The following is a 14,253-nucleotide window of genomic DNA, read 5'->3' on the forward strand; positions in this document are numbered from 1 at the left end:
ACTGAAAGGATTAAGCATACTTGGTCATTGTTCTGGGAAAACTGGGCTTAAATGCATGCATTAAGTGACATCACAAGATTAGCCTGTGCAGTCTGCACATGTTAATCAGTGCTGACACTTTACTCTTAAATGGTATATTTGGTTTTAAAGAAGAGTATTCTAGGCAAAAATCAACATAAAACAGTAAGTTATGTCCCTGATTAGCCTGTGTGTATGTACTCAGCTCGATTTTCCCACAGCAACGCTCATAAGATAACTATATAAATTATTTTGTTTGTTTTCTAGCAATTTTTTGTCACATGCTATACCCTGTTTTCCATGTAATACAACCATTACATATTTTGTTATATTACACATGTGTAATACAACATTTTTAAGCGTTTTCATTGGCTTAGTTTTCGTTTATTGACCAATCGCATTTTGTTATTTTGCTGAAATGACGTTGCAACGTCAAATGACGTCACGAAATGTAAACAACATTCGGGATTTACCATTATGTTTGCATGGATATTTATTTAATTTGCTCATTTAAAAGCACATGATAAAATAGATCTGACACTCGTTGTCAAATCATACCACATTTTATTAAACTCGTCCAGGAAATTCGTTAGTAAGCTCGCCAAAGGCTCACTTACTAACAAAATTCATGAACTCGTTTAATAAAATATGGTATGATATGACAACTCGTGCCAGATCCTATTTTTATTATGTTTAATTTATATTTAGATGTATTTCTGCCTATATTTAATAAAGGAATATTAATTTTCATGAAATATTATGATAAAATACAATAGAGTTCACCTTTCAACACACTTCATCAATCATATTTAGTAGTGCGTGTTCAGTACTAATGGAGATTTAAAGTTTAAAAAATACAAAAATAATATACATCCTCCAAGTAATTTTATATAAATTTGAAAAGTAAAAGAAGATTGTAAACCAGTTATATTATTCGCTGATTATAAAGTATAAGCAAGTTTTTCAGTTACATGACTTGTATACATATATACAAACAGGCATAATAAAAAAAAGACTATCTCTAATAGATTGTCTTGAATGATTTGTTTCTATATATACATATCTGTATTCAACATACTGACTAATGGAAGCACTAGTAGATTGTTCTGAATGATTTGTTTACTTCTATACATATCTGTATCAGAATAATGGCTTACGGAAGGACTATCTCAAGTAGATTGTTCTGAATGATTTGTTTACTTCTATACATATCTGTATCAGACATAATGACGAGTGGAAGGACTATCTCAAGTAGATTGATCTGAATGATTTGTTTACTTCTATACAAATCTGTATCAGACATAATGACTTACGGAAGGACTATCTCTAGTAGATTGTTTTGAATGAGTTGTTTGCCAGCCATGATGATGGCTAGCTGAAGGCACAGCTCTATTAGACAGCCGCCTGCACCACACTGAAACAAGGCATGCTGGGATATATGTGAGAAATAATAGTTTACAATGCAGGATTTTAACAATAAATACATTTACCTATATTATGCAGATATACAATGCTACTTGAATAACATAGATATGATAAAGATATCACATAGAAAGTTATTTTTATTTCAATTTAATTTATAATGATACTTTAACTGCTACTTTTAATGTATCTGATTTGCCATTCAGCACAATTTTATTAAAGGCGTTCATTCTTTCTATAATCTTTTGCATAATCTACAAATTGAAAGACTGATTTTGATTTGAAGATTGAAAAACAACAGCCAAAGAAATCACTTACAAAAAGTGTGCTAATGCAAATTAATACGGCTGCCAGTGTTATATGTGAAAAAGTAAGATTTTCCTAACTTTTACGGTCACTGTAACAGTGAATAAGACAAGACACTATCAATTCACTGATAAAGAAATACACAAAATCAAATTCTATTCTACAGTTTTAACTATTTACCTCAGATGATTTTAAAAAAAGTCAAAAAGAATTATTTAACAATTCGAAGTATCTTTGTTACCTCCTCCTGTCTAGCACCAAATGCCATGTTGTAGGCCCCAGGTCGTCCCACTAACCTGGAAATGGGAGGCATTGCAAGATTAGATGTGTCCATGTTTCAGATGCAAGATTAAGACACCATGCAGATAAATACTTCTGTTTTCAACACAAACACTTTTCCTAAATGGTACAAAATTCAACTGTAATAATAAAATGTAACAAGAAACCGTCGGAGACGGGTGATGCTCCCCAAAGTTTTTTTTTGTCACAATATTGCACTATATATTCAGATAAAAGGAAACGTCTTGAGGGCACAGTAGTTTGGGGGACAAGAATTTTTTTTAAAGAAAATTTCAAAGGGCCATAACTCTGTGAAAAATCATCCGACCAGAACCTGCTGATAATATGCACATCTCATCTTGGTAGTGAAGCTTCCCATAAAGTTTCATTGAATTCCGGTCATTAGTTGCTGAGAAATAGTCCGGACAAAAATTGTGCACGGACGGACACACGGACGGACAGACGAAGCGGCGACTATATGCTCCCCCCAAAATAAATTTTTGGGGAGCATAAAAATGTAAAAACAGCAATTTTACACTTGAAAGTATCAAATCGCTTACAAATGGTCAAAAGCACTGACATTCACAAGTCATTTTGACTTAATTATGTCTTTCCATAGATACTTAGGAAACAAGTGATTTAACCCTTTACCATTTAGATATGTATTTTCATGCATTTGTAGTCCCTGAATAAATTAAATTTAATTTAAGACCTTTCTTACTAGATTCAAGTTTTAAAGACTTTATTTCTTAAACTAAGATACTGATGAATAGCAATCAGCATAAAACTTGAACAGACTGCCAGTTACTCAAAGGCTGTTCTGGTTTTATGCTGTTTGCACATAGCAATTTTTACTTTGCTTTTGAGTGGGAAAGGGTAAAGGCACTGTGGCTAAGTGGATATGTCTGTTTAGCAACCAGGAGAACATGGGTTCGATTTTCACTGTGGGAGTGTTATTTCGATCTCCCTTACGACACCATGTACTGGTTCTACCCAGGAAATGGACTGGACAGCATTTCAATACCCCTTAGGCCTACGATGCAATCAAGCCTAAATAAATAGGTTTAAAATAAAAAACTGGTTGCAGTTCACTTACCTGCCCTTGAAGAAAGCGATGTAGACAATGGAGGAGTAGTAGTTGACAAACTGTAAGGAGAACAGCTTGATGTTGATGGAGTTGTCGTACTCGCTCTGCGTCCTCAGGCACTCAAAGTCTGTCAGCCACACAGCCACCCGCGAGTATATCTGAACACATAACAGTGGGATTTGGCATTATTTACTTTTTTACAAGGAAAAAATCATTTGAAAACGATTTGAGAGTCAGTTAAAAATAATTTACAAAATTTTCTTTAAAGTCTGAAAAGGTTAATGTCACACTTAGAGGTCAAAGGTCAAATTTGGCTATAAGAAGCTTGAAAATTCCTGTCTTAGCCATAAATTTGTCATACATTTACATTTGTTGATATAGCTTACTTCAAATGGCTACCATCACTTGATTATACTTAGGGGGATGAGTGCTACAAACGAATTGAGGTCTTGTGATGGTAGGCATTTGTGAACAGTAATTTTAAAATCAATCAATTTATGGCAAAGTTATGGCGGAGCAGACCAGTTTTCACAATTTAAAAATATGGCTGAAATATACAGATTTTACAAGTTGGAATGTCAACATCTAAATCCTGCAAAAAACTAGATCTAGTACTCAGGGGTGTGATTTAAGAACCACCTAAGGAGAGGAAAACGCCCTATCCCCCATACAAGATTCAACAAAACCTTTTATGTGTATACAGATCCTGCAAAGTTGAGAACTACGTGTATTTTTAAACTTATTTTGACATTAAAATGGTGGAAAACAGCTCAAAAGAGGAAACAAATCACAACCCTGAGTACATATTGGAAAATATGTTGCTTAAAAATAGTCTGAAACAAGTCCTGATTGAGATAAGAGATATGAGACATGAGCCTATTTTATAAGCTAAAGCAAACAAGGGACAAAATTGTCACAAAACCAGGTTTTCATTGTGAAAAAAAATCTGATAAAGGGAGAAAACTCAAACTGAACTTTTGAAATGAATAAACAAAATTAACCCCCTTTGTAAGTTTGGTTTTAAAAAAAATCTATTTTTAGTCGTGGCGACCTTGACATTGGAGATATTGACGTGATTCTTTCGTGCGACACACCGTCCCATGATGGTGAACAAATGTGCCTAATGATTTTAAAATCTCACAATGAATGACATAGTTATGGCCAGGACAAGCTCATTTATGGCCATTTTTGACCTTTGAACTCAAAGTGTGACCTTGACCTTTGAGATATCGACGTAATTATTTCGCGCGACACACCGTCCAATGATGGTGAACAAATGTGCCAAATGATTTTAAAATCTGACAATGAACGACATAGTTATGGCCCGGACAAGCTTGTTCCGCCTGCCCGCCAGCCCGCCAGCCAGCCAGCTAGCCCGCCCGCATTCGCCAATCTAATAACCAGTTTTTTCCTTCGGAAAACCTGGTTAAAAACACATATAATTTTATCCATAAAAAAAGCTTTCTACTCTGACATACCAAGTTGAGTATCATGATCAGAATCAAGTTGATGCATGCAGCGGTGATGGTGGTGATGATGCTGGCATTATTTTGGATAAGATGCTGGGTGCTGCCCATGGTGCCGTTCTTCGGTCCGTCTTTCTCAATGAGCTGTAGAGCGGCCAGTATGGACACCCGGTACGCTATGACCCCCACAACACCTCCCACCGCTATCGCCATCTGTAATGCCATCAGAGTTGTGATTTAATCCTTAACCGCTCAAAGGGGGAAGTGAAAATGATTATATGAAACCAGCATAAAACCAGAAGAGCCTGCAAGTAACTCGCATTCTGTTCAGGTCTGATGTGGTTTGCTGCTCATCAGTACCTAATAGTTGAAAATGAAACCTTTAAAATGCGAATCAATTAAGAAAACCTCATCTTGAATTTGATTTTCTAAAGGATAACAAATGCGTCAAAGTGCGTTTTTGAGTGATAAAGGGTTAAGACTCACTTCAGGAGAGGAAAATGCCCTGCCTCCCTAAAAGGGTTCAACTAAACTCTTCATTTGTTTATAGATCAAGCAAAGTTAATTTGTAAAACAAGTTTGACATTGAAAGAGAAGAAATCAGCCAAAAGGAGGAAACATCACTCACATGGACTTTTAATTGAGGCGCAAATAATTGAGTCTCACTCTGGGAAAATGGGGTTTAAAGCATGTGCGTAAAGTGTCGTCTCAGATAAGCGTGTGCAGTATGCGAAGGCTAATCAGGGAAAACACTTTCCGCTGTTATTGTATTGTTTGTTTAAAGCAAATCTTTTCTAAGGGAAAAATCCACTTAAGGAGGGACAGGCTAATCAGGGACGACACTTAAGACACATTCATTAAGCCCAATTTCCCTTGAGCAATGCTCATTTTTTAAACCGATGGCCCAACCATCCAGGTGTTCCTTCACACCAATTACCTTCATACATGCCAGACGTCCCGATCTCGGCGGGACAGTCCAGCTTTTGGGCTCTTTGTCCCGGCATCCCGATATGAGACGATTTGTCCCGACATTCGTTAAAAACAATATAAGGTCTATAAGTTCCCAATAAAATTCGCTTTTCGAGCACTTTCTGGCTAAAACTTATCATCGCTAATCCCTTTATTGTCCCCAATTAACAACCCACTTCTACTACTCGAGTGCACCAGTGTTGTTTTTGACACCTTATCAGCGATTTACCGGCAACTTATTTATTTAATCAGCATTCACACCATGGTGTTTTTATGATAGGGGTCGCTAATTGCTGTCGAAAGATGTATCGTACAGAAATTAACGCCACCTGTGTTTGTATTTCATGGCCCAATCAAGTCCAACGATACTTTTATCCTGTTTATTATACAACCTAAGGTTATAAATCCTGTCAAAACACCGATTTTGTACATCAAACAAATTGAATGATGACCAATATACATTGATGTTTCTCACAAATTACCTTTCGTTTTCAACTGATTTTCAGAAAATAGTTTGTACATATTGCATCAATCTAAATTTAGAGTCAATTTACGATTGGTTGAATAAGAACATTGCTCGATGCACTCACATCGTGTCACGCGATTTACATATGTTCAAGGGGATATCCCTGTACCAATTGGATGACAAATCAAGGCATACGGGGATACCCCTCATTTTAATTTATGGAGTGTGTTTACTTCCGTAAAATGGAGAACGTCTGTGTTCACGAAATTCTGAACACACATTTATCGTCAAGATTGGGCAGAAATTAAGAGTTTTTGTAAATAATATACTGACTGTTGAGTATATAGGAAAGGTGGATTGATTGAATTTTAGGTGTCCCGCTTTTTGGTAAAATGTCCTGACAATTATTTATGGAAAGTCCCGATTTGGACCTGAACAATTCTGGCATGTATGATTACCTTCCAAGATAAATAGCAATTAGCAGGTCAGGAAAGCCAGGGTAGTTGCATTATTAATGGAAATACTACAGAGGCACCACCTTTCATTTGATATGTCATAGCATAAAAGTTTTGTCAAATACATATTGACTAGCAAAAGGAAAAGTATTTTATTTTATCACATACAATACCCTGTTTGCCATGTAATATAACCATTACATATTTTTTGTATATTACACATGTGTAATACAACATTTATAAGCGTTTTCATTGGCTGAGTTTTGGTTTATTGACTTATCGCATTTTGTTATTTTGCTGAAATGACGGTGCAACGTGAAATGACGTCACGAAATGTAAACAACATTCGGAATTTATCATTATGTTAGCGTAAATATTTATTTAATTTGCTCATTTAAAAGCATGTGATAAAAAAGATCTGACATCCGTTGTCATATCATACCATATTTTATTAAACTTGTACAGAAAAATTTGTTAGTAAGCTCACCAAAGGCTCGCTTACTCACAAAATTCCTGAACTCGTTTAATAAAATATGGTATGATATGACAACCCATGCCAGATCCTATATTTATGCTATGAAGTAAAATATGACCAAAATTAGTCAGATTTAATCTTTTGCCACTAAAAAAATAGTGTATTCTTCCTTATTAAGTATTAATATATCACATTCTCATATTTAAAACAAATTGGTTGTAATCCCATGAAATATTTTTTTATAAAATATAATTTGTTTTTGAAATAAAGTAATATGAAATGTTACTCTATAAAAGTGTTATAAGCAAATAAAAACAAATTTTCTTAAAATAAAATTCATTTTTATTATTAAATACTTACCTGCTATCGGTAAGTCCCACCTCCCAACCCCGCTAATCGTTTTATATTTTCATAATTGTATGAAAAGTAAGATGAGTTACGGTTCTTGATTTCCGGTTAGGTTACATTGTACTTTGTTTAACCTGAATCTGTTTTCAGTTGGAGAGGTGGCCGAATTCCGGCACTTGAAGATTTCTGGAGAAGCTAACCCTCCTAGAAAGGTATAGCTAGGGATAGCAGGTATGTATTTATGACATTAAAACTCATCGGGTATTTCTGTATTTAACCATTTCCCCCACCCTCTGGTCCCCAGCACTAATCACCGTTAAGAGCATGAAGCTGTAAGACAGCACAAATGTTGGGAACCGTCGTCTCCAAAAGGGCAGGTGGGGCTCTTTCATGCCTGTGATGGGGTTCACCTTCAACACGGGGTATGAGGCCAGCTTGGCCAGGTACTCTGGACGCGGAGGCTCCTATGTTGTAAGAGACAAAAAAAGATAAACATGTCATCCAAATAACAGATGTCATCAAAACCATTTCATGTTTTGCATGGCTTTTGCTCCAGTTCTTTAAAATTTTGAAAACAGCCCAGCTAAAAATGACTTGTATGAAGACATCTTTAAATTTTCTTCATTATTAGATAATTACTATGCAAATGTACAGTATAAAAACATTCTATGGATCCTATAATTTGCCATTTAATTTGGAGAAAAGACAAAAAAAAAATTAAACATGTAATCAAAATTTAAAAAATACAAATGGCATCATAACACATGTTTTATAAAGTTTTTGCAATCCTGTGACCACACCGACAAGTATTGTGCAATCCTGTGACCACACCAACTAATATTGCGCAATCTTGTGACCACACCCACTAATATTGAGCGATCCTGTGACCACATCAACTAATATTGCCCAATCCTGTGACCACACCCACTAATATTGAGTGATCCTCTGATCATACCCACATGTATTGCGTAATCCTGTGACCACACCCACATGTATTGTGCAATCCTGTGACCAAACTCACACAAGAATTGCACAATCCAGTGACCACACCCACACAAGTATTGTGTAATCCAGTGACCACGCCCACAAGTATTGCACAATCCTGTGACCACAGCCACTAATATTGCGCGATCCTGTGACCAAACCCACACTAGTATTGCACAATCCTGTGACCACACCCACACAATTATTGCCCAATCCTGTGACCACACCCACCTCCTCCTTTATGAACTCCACCAGATCCCAGTTGTACTGGATCACTGATTGTTTTCTCTTCCAGAACTCCAGGAACAGGGTACCTGCAATGTAAAATAGGATTTTAACAAGAGCACCGCCTTGCGGGTGCAGACCGCTCATCTATTTTCTTTTTAAAGGTGAAGGGACTCTCAATTTCAATCACAAAGGAGGGAGGGGTGGAGAGAAGAGGGGTGTATAGTGTGGGGGTGTGGACATTTATTACATTATCTCCCAAAAATGGGGGAAAAAAAATGCAAAAAAAAACCCGAGGGGGGGGGGGGGAGGGGGGGGTGGGGGGGGGGGGGAGGGGATTCTTGGGTGCGATGGTTGGACGGTATTTCAAAAATAAAATAATAAAAATAAATATTTGTGTTTTTTAACCGTTTAAAAAAAAACTGGGGGTGGGGGGGGGGGTATAGTGAGAGGGTGTGGTGGTCATTTTTTAGATGATCTTAAAAAAAAAAAAAAAAAAAAAAAATAGGGGGGGGGGAGATTCGGGGGGGGGGGGGGGAGGGAGGGGGGGAGGGCATGGAGGATGTTTGGGTGGAGTCTATTGTGGTATGTCAGGTAAGAGTAGTTTTGTCAAAGTATCAATCAAATCTAATCATAAATACAGAAGTTATGGAAATTTTAGCAAAATTTAATAGTCAAGGTCATTCAAAGGTCAAGGTAAAATTCAATTTGCCAGATACAGTAACCTCATGATAGCATGAAAGTATTTGAAGTTTGAAAGCAATAGCCTTGATACTTTAGAAGTAAAGTGGATCGAAACACAAAATGTAACCATATATTCAAAAAAGGGCCATAATTCCGTAAAAATGACAACCAGAGTTATGCAACTTGTCCTTTTTCTGTACCCTTTTGATAGTTTGCGAGTGTTTCAAGTATGAAAGCAATATCTATGATATTTTAGGGGTAAAGTGGACCAAAACACAAAACTTAACCAAATTTTCAATTTTCTAAGTATAAAGGGCCCATAATTCCGTCTAAATGCCAGTCAGAGTTACATAACTTTGTCTGCACAGTCCCCTTATGATAGTTAATAAGTGTTGCAAGTATGAAAGCAATAGCTTTGATACTGTAGGAATAAAAAAAACCTAAACACAAAACTTAACCAAATTTTCAATTTCCCAAGTATAAAAAGGGCACATAATTCTGTCAAAATGCCAGTCAGAGTTACATAACTTTGCCTGCACAGTCCCCTTATGATAGTTAGTAAGTGTTGCAAGTATGAAAGCAATAGCTTTGATACTTAAGGATTAAAATGGACCTAAACACAAAACTTAACCAAAATTTTCAATTTTCTAAGTATAAAAAGAGCACATAATTCTGTCAAAATGCACACCAGAGTTATCTACCTTTGCCTGCCCAGTCCCCTCATGATAGTAAGTAAGTGTACCAAGTTTGAATGCAATAGCATTGATACTTTCTGAGAAAAGTGGACCTAAACGCAAAACTTAACCGGACGCCAACGCCGACGCCGAAGCCAAGGTGATGACAATAGCTCATAATTTTTTTTCAAAAAATAGATGAGCTAAATATGTGTGCTGTGGGAAAGCGGGGCTTAATGATTGAGCGAAAAGTGTTTGCAAAGGCTTATACAGGGAGAACCCTTTCCGCCTACTCTGGATTTATCAGAATAATAAGATAAGAAGAGACTTTCTATGAAACGAAAAATTCCATAAAAAAAGCGGAAACTGTAATTTATGACAAGAATGTTCTTACTGCACATGCTAATCTGAGATGACTTTTAAAGCAATTTTATTAAGCCCGGTCTTCTAAGAGAAAGGCTCATATCAAATTGATATATTTTTAAAAGACATCAACAATGCACAGCAGGAAATATCACACAAAGTAACATACAAGAATAAACCTATCATAACATACCCCACAAGGACATGAAGATGGCAAAGAAGACGGTGCCATTGTTGTCAAACATGCGGCTGTACTTGGAGTCATTACAGGACGCGTTGATCTTCCAGTAGCCACACTGGTAGTCACACAGCGGGCACATCGTGATGTTCAGGGAAGGATCACAGACCTCCTTGCTGCAACCCAGAGGACAAATATGAATAATAATATGTAATATGCATTATATTTAAGAGCCGCTTGCTGAAAAAACTGGGCTTAATGCATGTGCTTAAAGTGTCATCCCAGATAAGCCTGTGCAATCAGCACAGGCTAAGCAGTGATGACACTTTCCGCTGTTATGGTATTTTCAGTTTCAAGGAATTCCCCCCTTACCGAAAATCTAGTTAAGGTGGAAAGTGTCTTCCCTGATAAGCCTGTGCGGACTGCACAGGCTAATCTGGGACGACACTTTACGCACATGCATTAAGGCCAGTTTTCTCAGAACAGGCTCATAATAATATTGGTGCAGGGTATAAGTCATCCATGTGAGTCTGTTTCTAGCTTTATTTACACACATGTTCAGACATATTCAGTCATAGGAGACGCGTTCTGGGACAACAGGGCTTAATGAGCCTTAAGTGTTGTCCTTGATTAGCCTGCGCAGTCCACACAATCAAGGACAGCACTTTCCAGCTCAACTGAATTTTTATTTAAAAAAGTCTTTAAACGAAAAACACAATAAAATGGGAAAGTGTTGTCGTCCCTGATTAGCCTGTGCTATATTAAGCATGAAGTTAGCTCCTCAAAGGATGCCAATATACATGTACTTAATGAGTAAGTGTTGATTCACTAAAGTTCATACAAAGTTTAGAATGACTAACACATTTTGCCATGAAATTAGCATGTAGAATTATATAAAAAATACACAAAATACGATTCTTTACGCCAAACAAATAAATCACAATTGAAAAAAGGGGTTTAAAAGCATGTGCCTAAAGTGCTGTCCAAGATTAACCTGTGCAGTTGACACTGGCTAATCAGGTAAGACACTTTCAGCCTAAACTGGATGTTTGTTAAGAAGAGACTTCCTTTAAATGAAATATAAAACAAACGCAGAAAGTGTTGTCCCTTATAAGTCTGTGTGGATTGCACAAGCTATTCTTTTTACGCACATGCATTTATCCCCGTTTTCACAGAGCAAGGCTCTTTAAGATACATTGAGTCATGTTCTGAGAAAACTGGGTTTAATGCATGTGCATAAAGTGTTGTCCCAGATTAGCCTGTGCAGTCTGCACAGGCTAATCAGGGACGACACTTTATGCCTAAACTTGATTTTCGGTAAGGAGGGACTCCTAGCAACTAAAAATACCATAAAAGCGGAAAGTGTCGTCCCTGATTAGCCTATGCGGACTGCACTGGCGTATCTGGGACGACACTTTACGCACATGCATTATGCCCATTTTTCTCAGAACGCCACTCCATTAATGATCTGTACCTGGGATAGCTGTCATCCATGTAGATAGTTCCATAGAGGAAGATGACCAGACCAATAATGGACGGTGGCACAAGGAACTGGGTGTAAAATCCCAGCCAGGCGAAATACAGGGCTATCTGGGAGCCGAAGTAGTTCCTGAATATTGGAAGGAGAGATTTGGTTGAATAAATGTATTATTGCACAGTATCCAAAATATAAAAGGAACACATGCTTTTCCAAAATTGTCTTCACTATATATTAATCATTATAATTTTGTTAAAAAAAATGCACAGGTTTACACAAAAAATACATGTTTGTGTTTATGTTACGGTTATAATTTTGTTGTATTATTCTTATTTTTTATAGTATTATTACTGACAATAAATGTGTAGATAGCAATAACAAACTGAGATGTAGTGCCAAGAAACATAAACAGTCATGTGAGCATCTATTTACCTGCAATTTATAATCCATGGACAATACCATTCACATGACCATTTAGAGCCATTTTCAAAAATCAACCTCATACAACAGTGTGTTCTTTTCACCGTTTTGATGTATTTTTTTTGCTTTAAAAAATGATTTAAAATTGAGAATACGTGTTTTCAATGGTAGATTTACTAAAGCTCAACACAGAGCTTGAAAGAGAAATGAACTAAATGTTGCATTTTAAACCTTTAATTCGGAGTTTAAGGCAATCATTTGGAAAAGATATGTGTCTTATATATACTTTTCGACATGAAAAATAGGGCAAAAATTTTGGCCAAACAATTTTCTAAAAAAACACTGTACAATATCTATGGTAACCTGATGTACTCGAGAGGCTGCATCTTGAAGAAACAATACACTTCATACAGTATCTATGGTTACCTGATGTACTCAAGTGGCTGCATCTTTAAGCACTTCCTCCAGTACGCCCAGTTCTCATACAGCAGTTTACGAGTGTTCATCATAGATCCTTCTTTCCAGTGGCCCTGAATATACCAACATGGTTTAAGACCCATTTTAGCATGCTGTGGCTCATTAAACCCTTTCTTGCTCAGACGAAAAGTAAAAATGGCTATATGCAACCAGCATAAAACAAGAACAGCCTGCAAGTAACTCCCCGGCTGTATAGGTTTCATGCTGTTTGCATCTCATCAGCATCTTAGGGCTGGAAAGGAATCCTTAAAAACTTGAATGTAGTACTAAGGTCTTTAATGTAATTTGATTTTTAAAGGGACAACAAATGGGAAAAAGTGCGCTTATGAATGAGTAAAGGGTAAACATACATATATATTACTCAGTCATTAAGCATTCATGAGTCTACACAAAATCAGCCAACCTCTGAAAAAACTGGGCTTAATGCAAATTGTATAATATATTGTCCCAGATCAGCCTGTGCAGTCAACACAGGTTAATCATGGACAACACTTTTTGCCTATTCTTGATTTTTGTGAAGAAGACTAATCTGGGACAAGACTTTATATGCATTTAGCCTGGTTTTCTCAAAAAGTGTCTCATATTTGGAATTTATTTTGCTTTCCAATTTGACACCAATGAAGAATTGCTGACCTCATGTAGTGGATAAGCAGCACTGTAGAAGCCGTCTGCCAACATCTTCTTGATACCTGCAACAGACACAGATCACATATGTCAGGTAAAATTATGTCTGGTTTAATTATGCAAAATTGACTATTCTGAAAATAATAAGGTGCTTTGGCATCTTCTAGAGTTCAATTTTAAAAAACAATTCTTACTTAAATTAGTGTCAGCTTAAACAATTGACATACATGTAATCAGAATGATTTAAACAATTGAGCTTTGTTTCCATTAGTTCAACATTTAAAATTAAGAATAAGCCATGGCTCGATATTTATAGTCTTGGGCCCTGGTCTCTGTTAAACTGTGCTTATGTGTCTTAAGTTAACATAAAGCCAACTGTCCGAAGTTCTAGCTGACTTGAAATCAGGCAAACTAACAGAAGGAAATGCACATTCAAATATGAATCTTTACTTAAACTGTTTTAAACAACCCATGGTCCAATGATTGTATGATTTAAGAATTTTTTTTCAAAGAAAATAAGAGAAAACGGAAATATTGAATTTGTGTACAAGAAGTGATTAGACTGGAGTGCATCAGAGCGGTGTCTGAAATTCACACTTGACATTTAGTAAAACAAAGAACTGAGAAACAATAATACATACAATTATCAAAACTACAATATCAACTAGATTTTTCAAAGACATTTACAACAAAATGACACAAGTTTGGACACAAAAAGCTGTACAATTTGTTTATTTTGAACAATAATTTTTTTAGTGCCTGACAAATAACGATGACCGGACAATCTGTATTTGGTTCTCTTAAGTAACTTTTACTACCAAGCAAAGAAAATCAGGTGTTTCACATAAAACACTCT

General features: G+C 36.3%; 1 protein-coding gene across 5 annotated transcripts in view; it reads right to left on the reverse strand.

The window, feature by feature from the left end:
- LOC127853296 (anoctamin-1-like) overlaps nt 1–14,253 on the reverse strand; it is an 88,279-nt gene that overhangs the window by 16,631 nt on the left and 57,395 nt on the right. For all 5 annotated transcript variants that reach the window (XM_052387692.1, XM_052387690.1, XM_052387689.1 and 2 more), the window contains 10 exons: nt 13,407–13,462; nt 12,723–12,826; nt 11,874–12,008; nt 10,415–10,575; nt 8,507–8,589; nt 7,606–7,755; nt 4,591–4,791; nt 3,122–3,270; nt 1,988–2,042; nt 1,332–1,432 (listed from right to left, as the gene is read on the reverse strand). In XM_052387692.1, the coding sequence (XP_052243652.1) occupies nt 1,332–1,432; nt 1,988–2,042; nt 3,122–3,270; nt 4,591–4,791; nt 7,606–7,755; nt 8,507–8,589; nt 10,415–10,575; nt 11,874–12,008; nt 12,723–12,826; nt 13,407–13,462 (1,195 nt within the window). The remainder of the gene's footprint in view (nt 1–1,331; nt 1,433–1,987; nt 2,043–3,121; nt 3,271–4,590; nt 4,792–7,605; nt 7,756–8,506; nt 8,590–10,414; nt 10,576–11,873; nt 12,009–12,722; nt 12,827–13,406; nt 13,463–14,253) is intronic.

This window comes from Dreissena polymorpha, chromosome 12 (genome assembly GCF_020536995.1).
Source record: "Dreissena polymorpha isolate Duluth1 chromosome 12, UMN_Dpol_1.0, whole genome shotgun sequence".
NCBI classification, from domain to species: Eukaryota; Metazoa; Mollusca; class Bivalvia; order Myida; family Dreissenidae; genus Dreissena; species Dreissena polymorpha.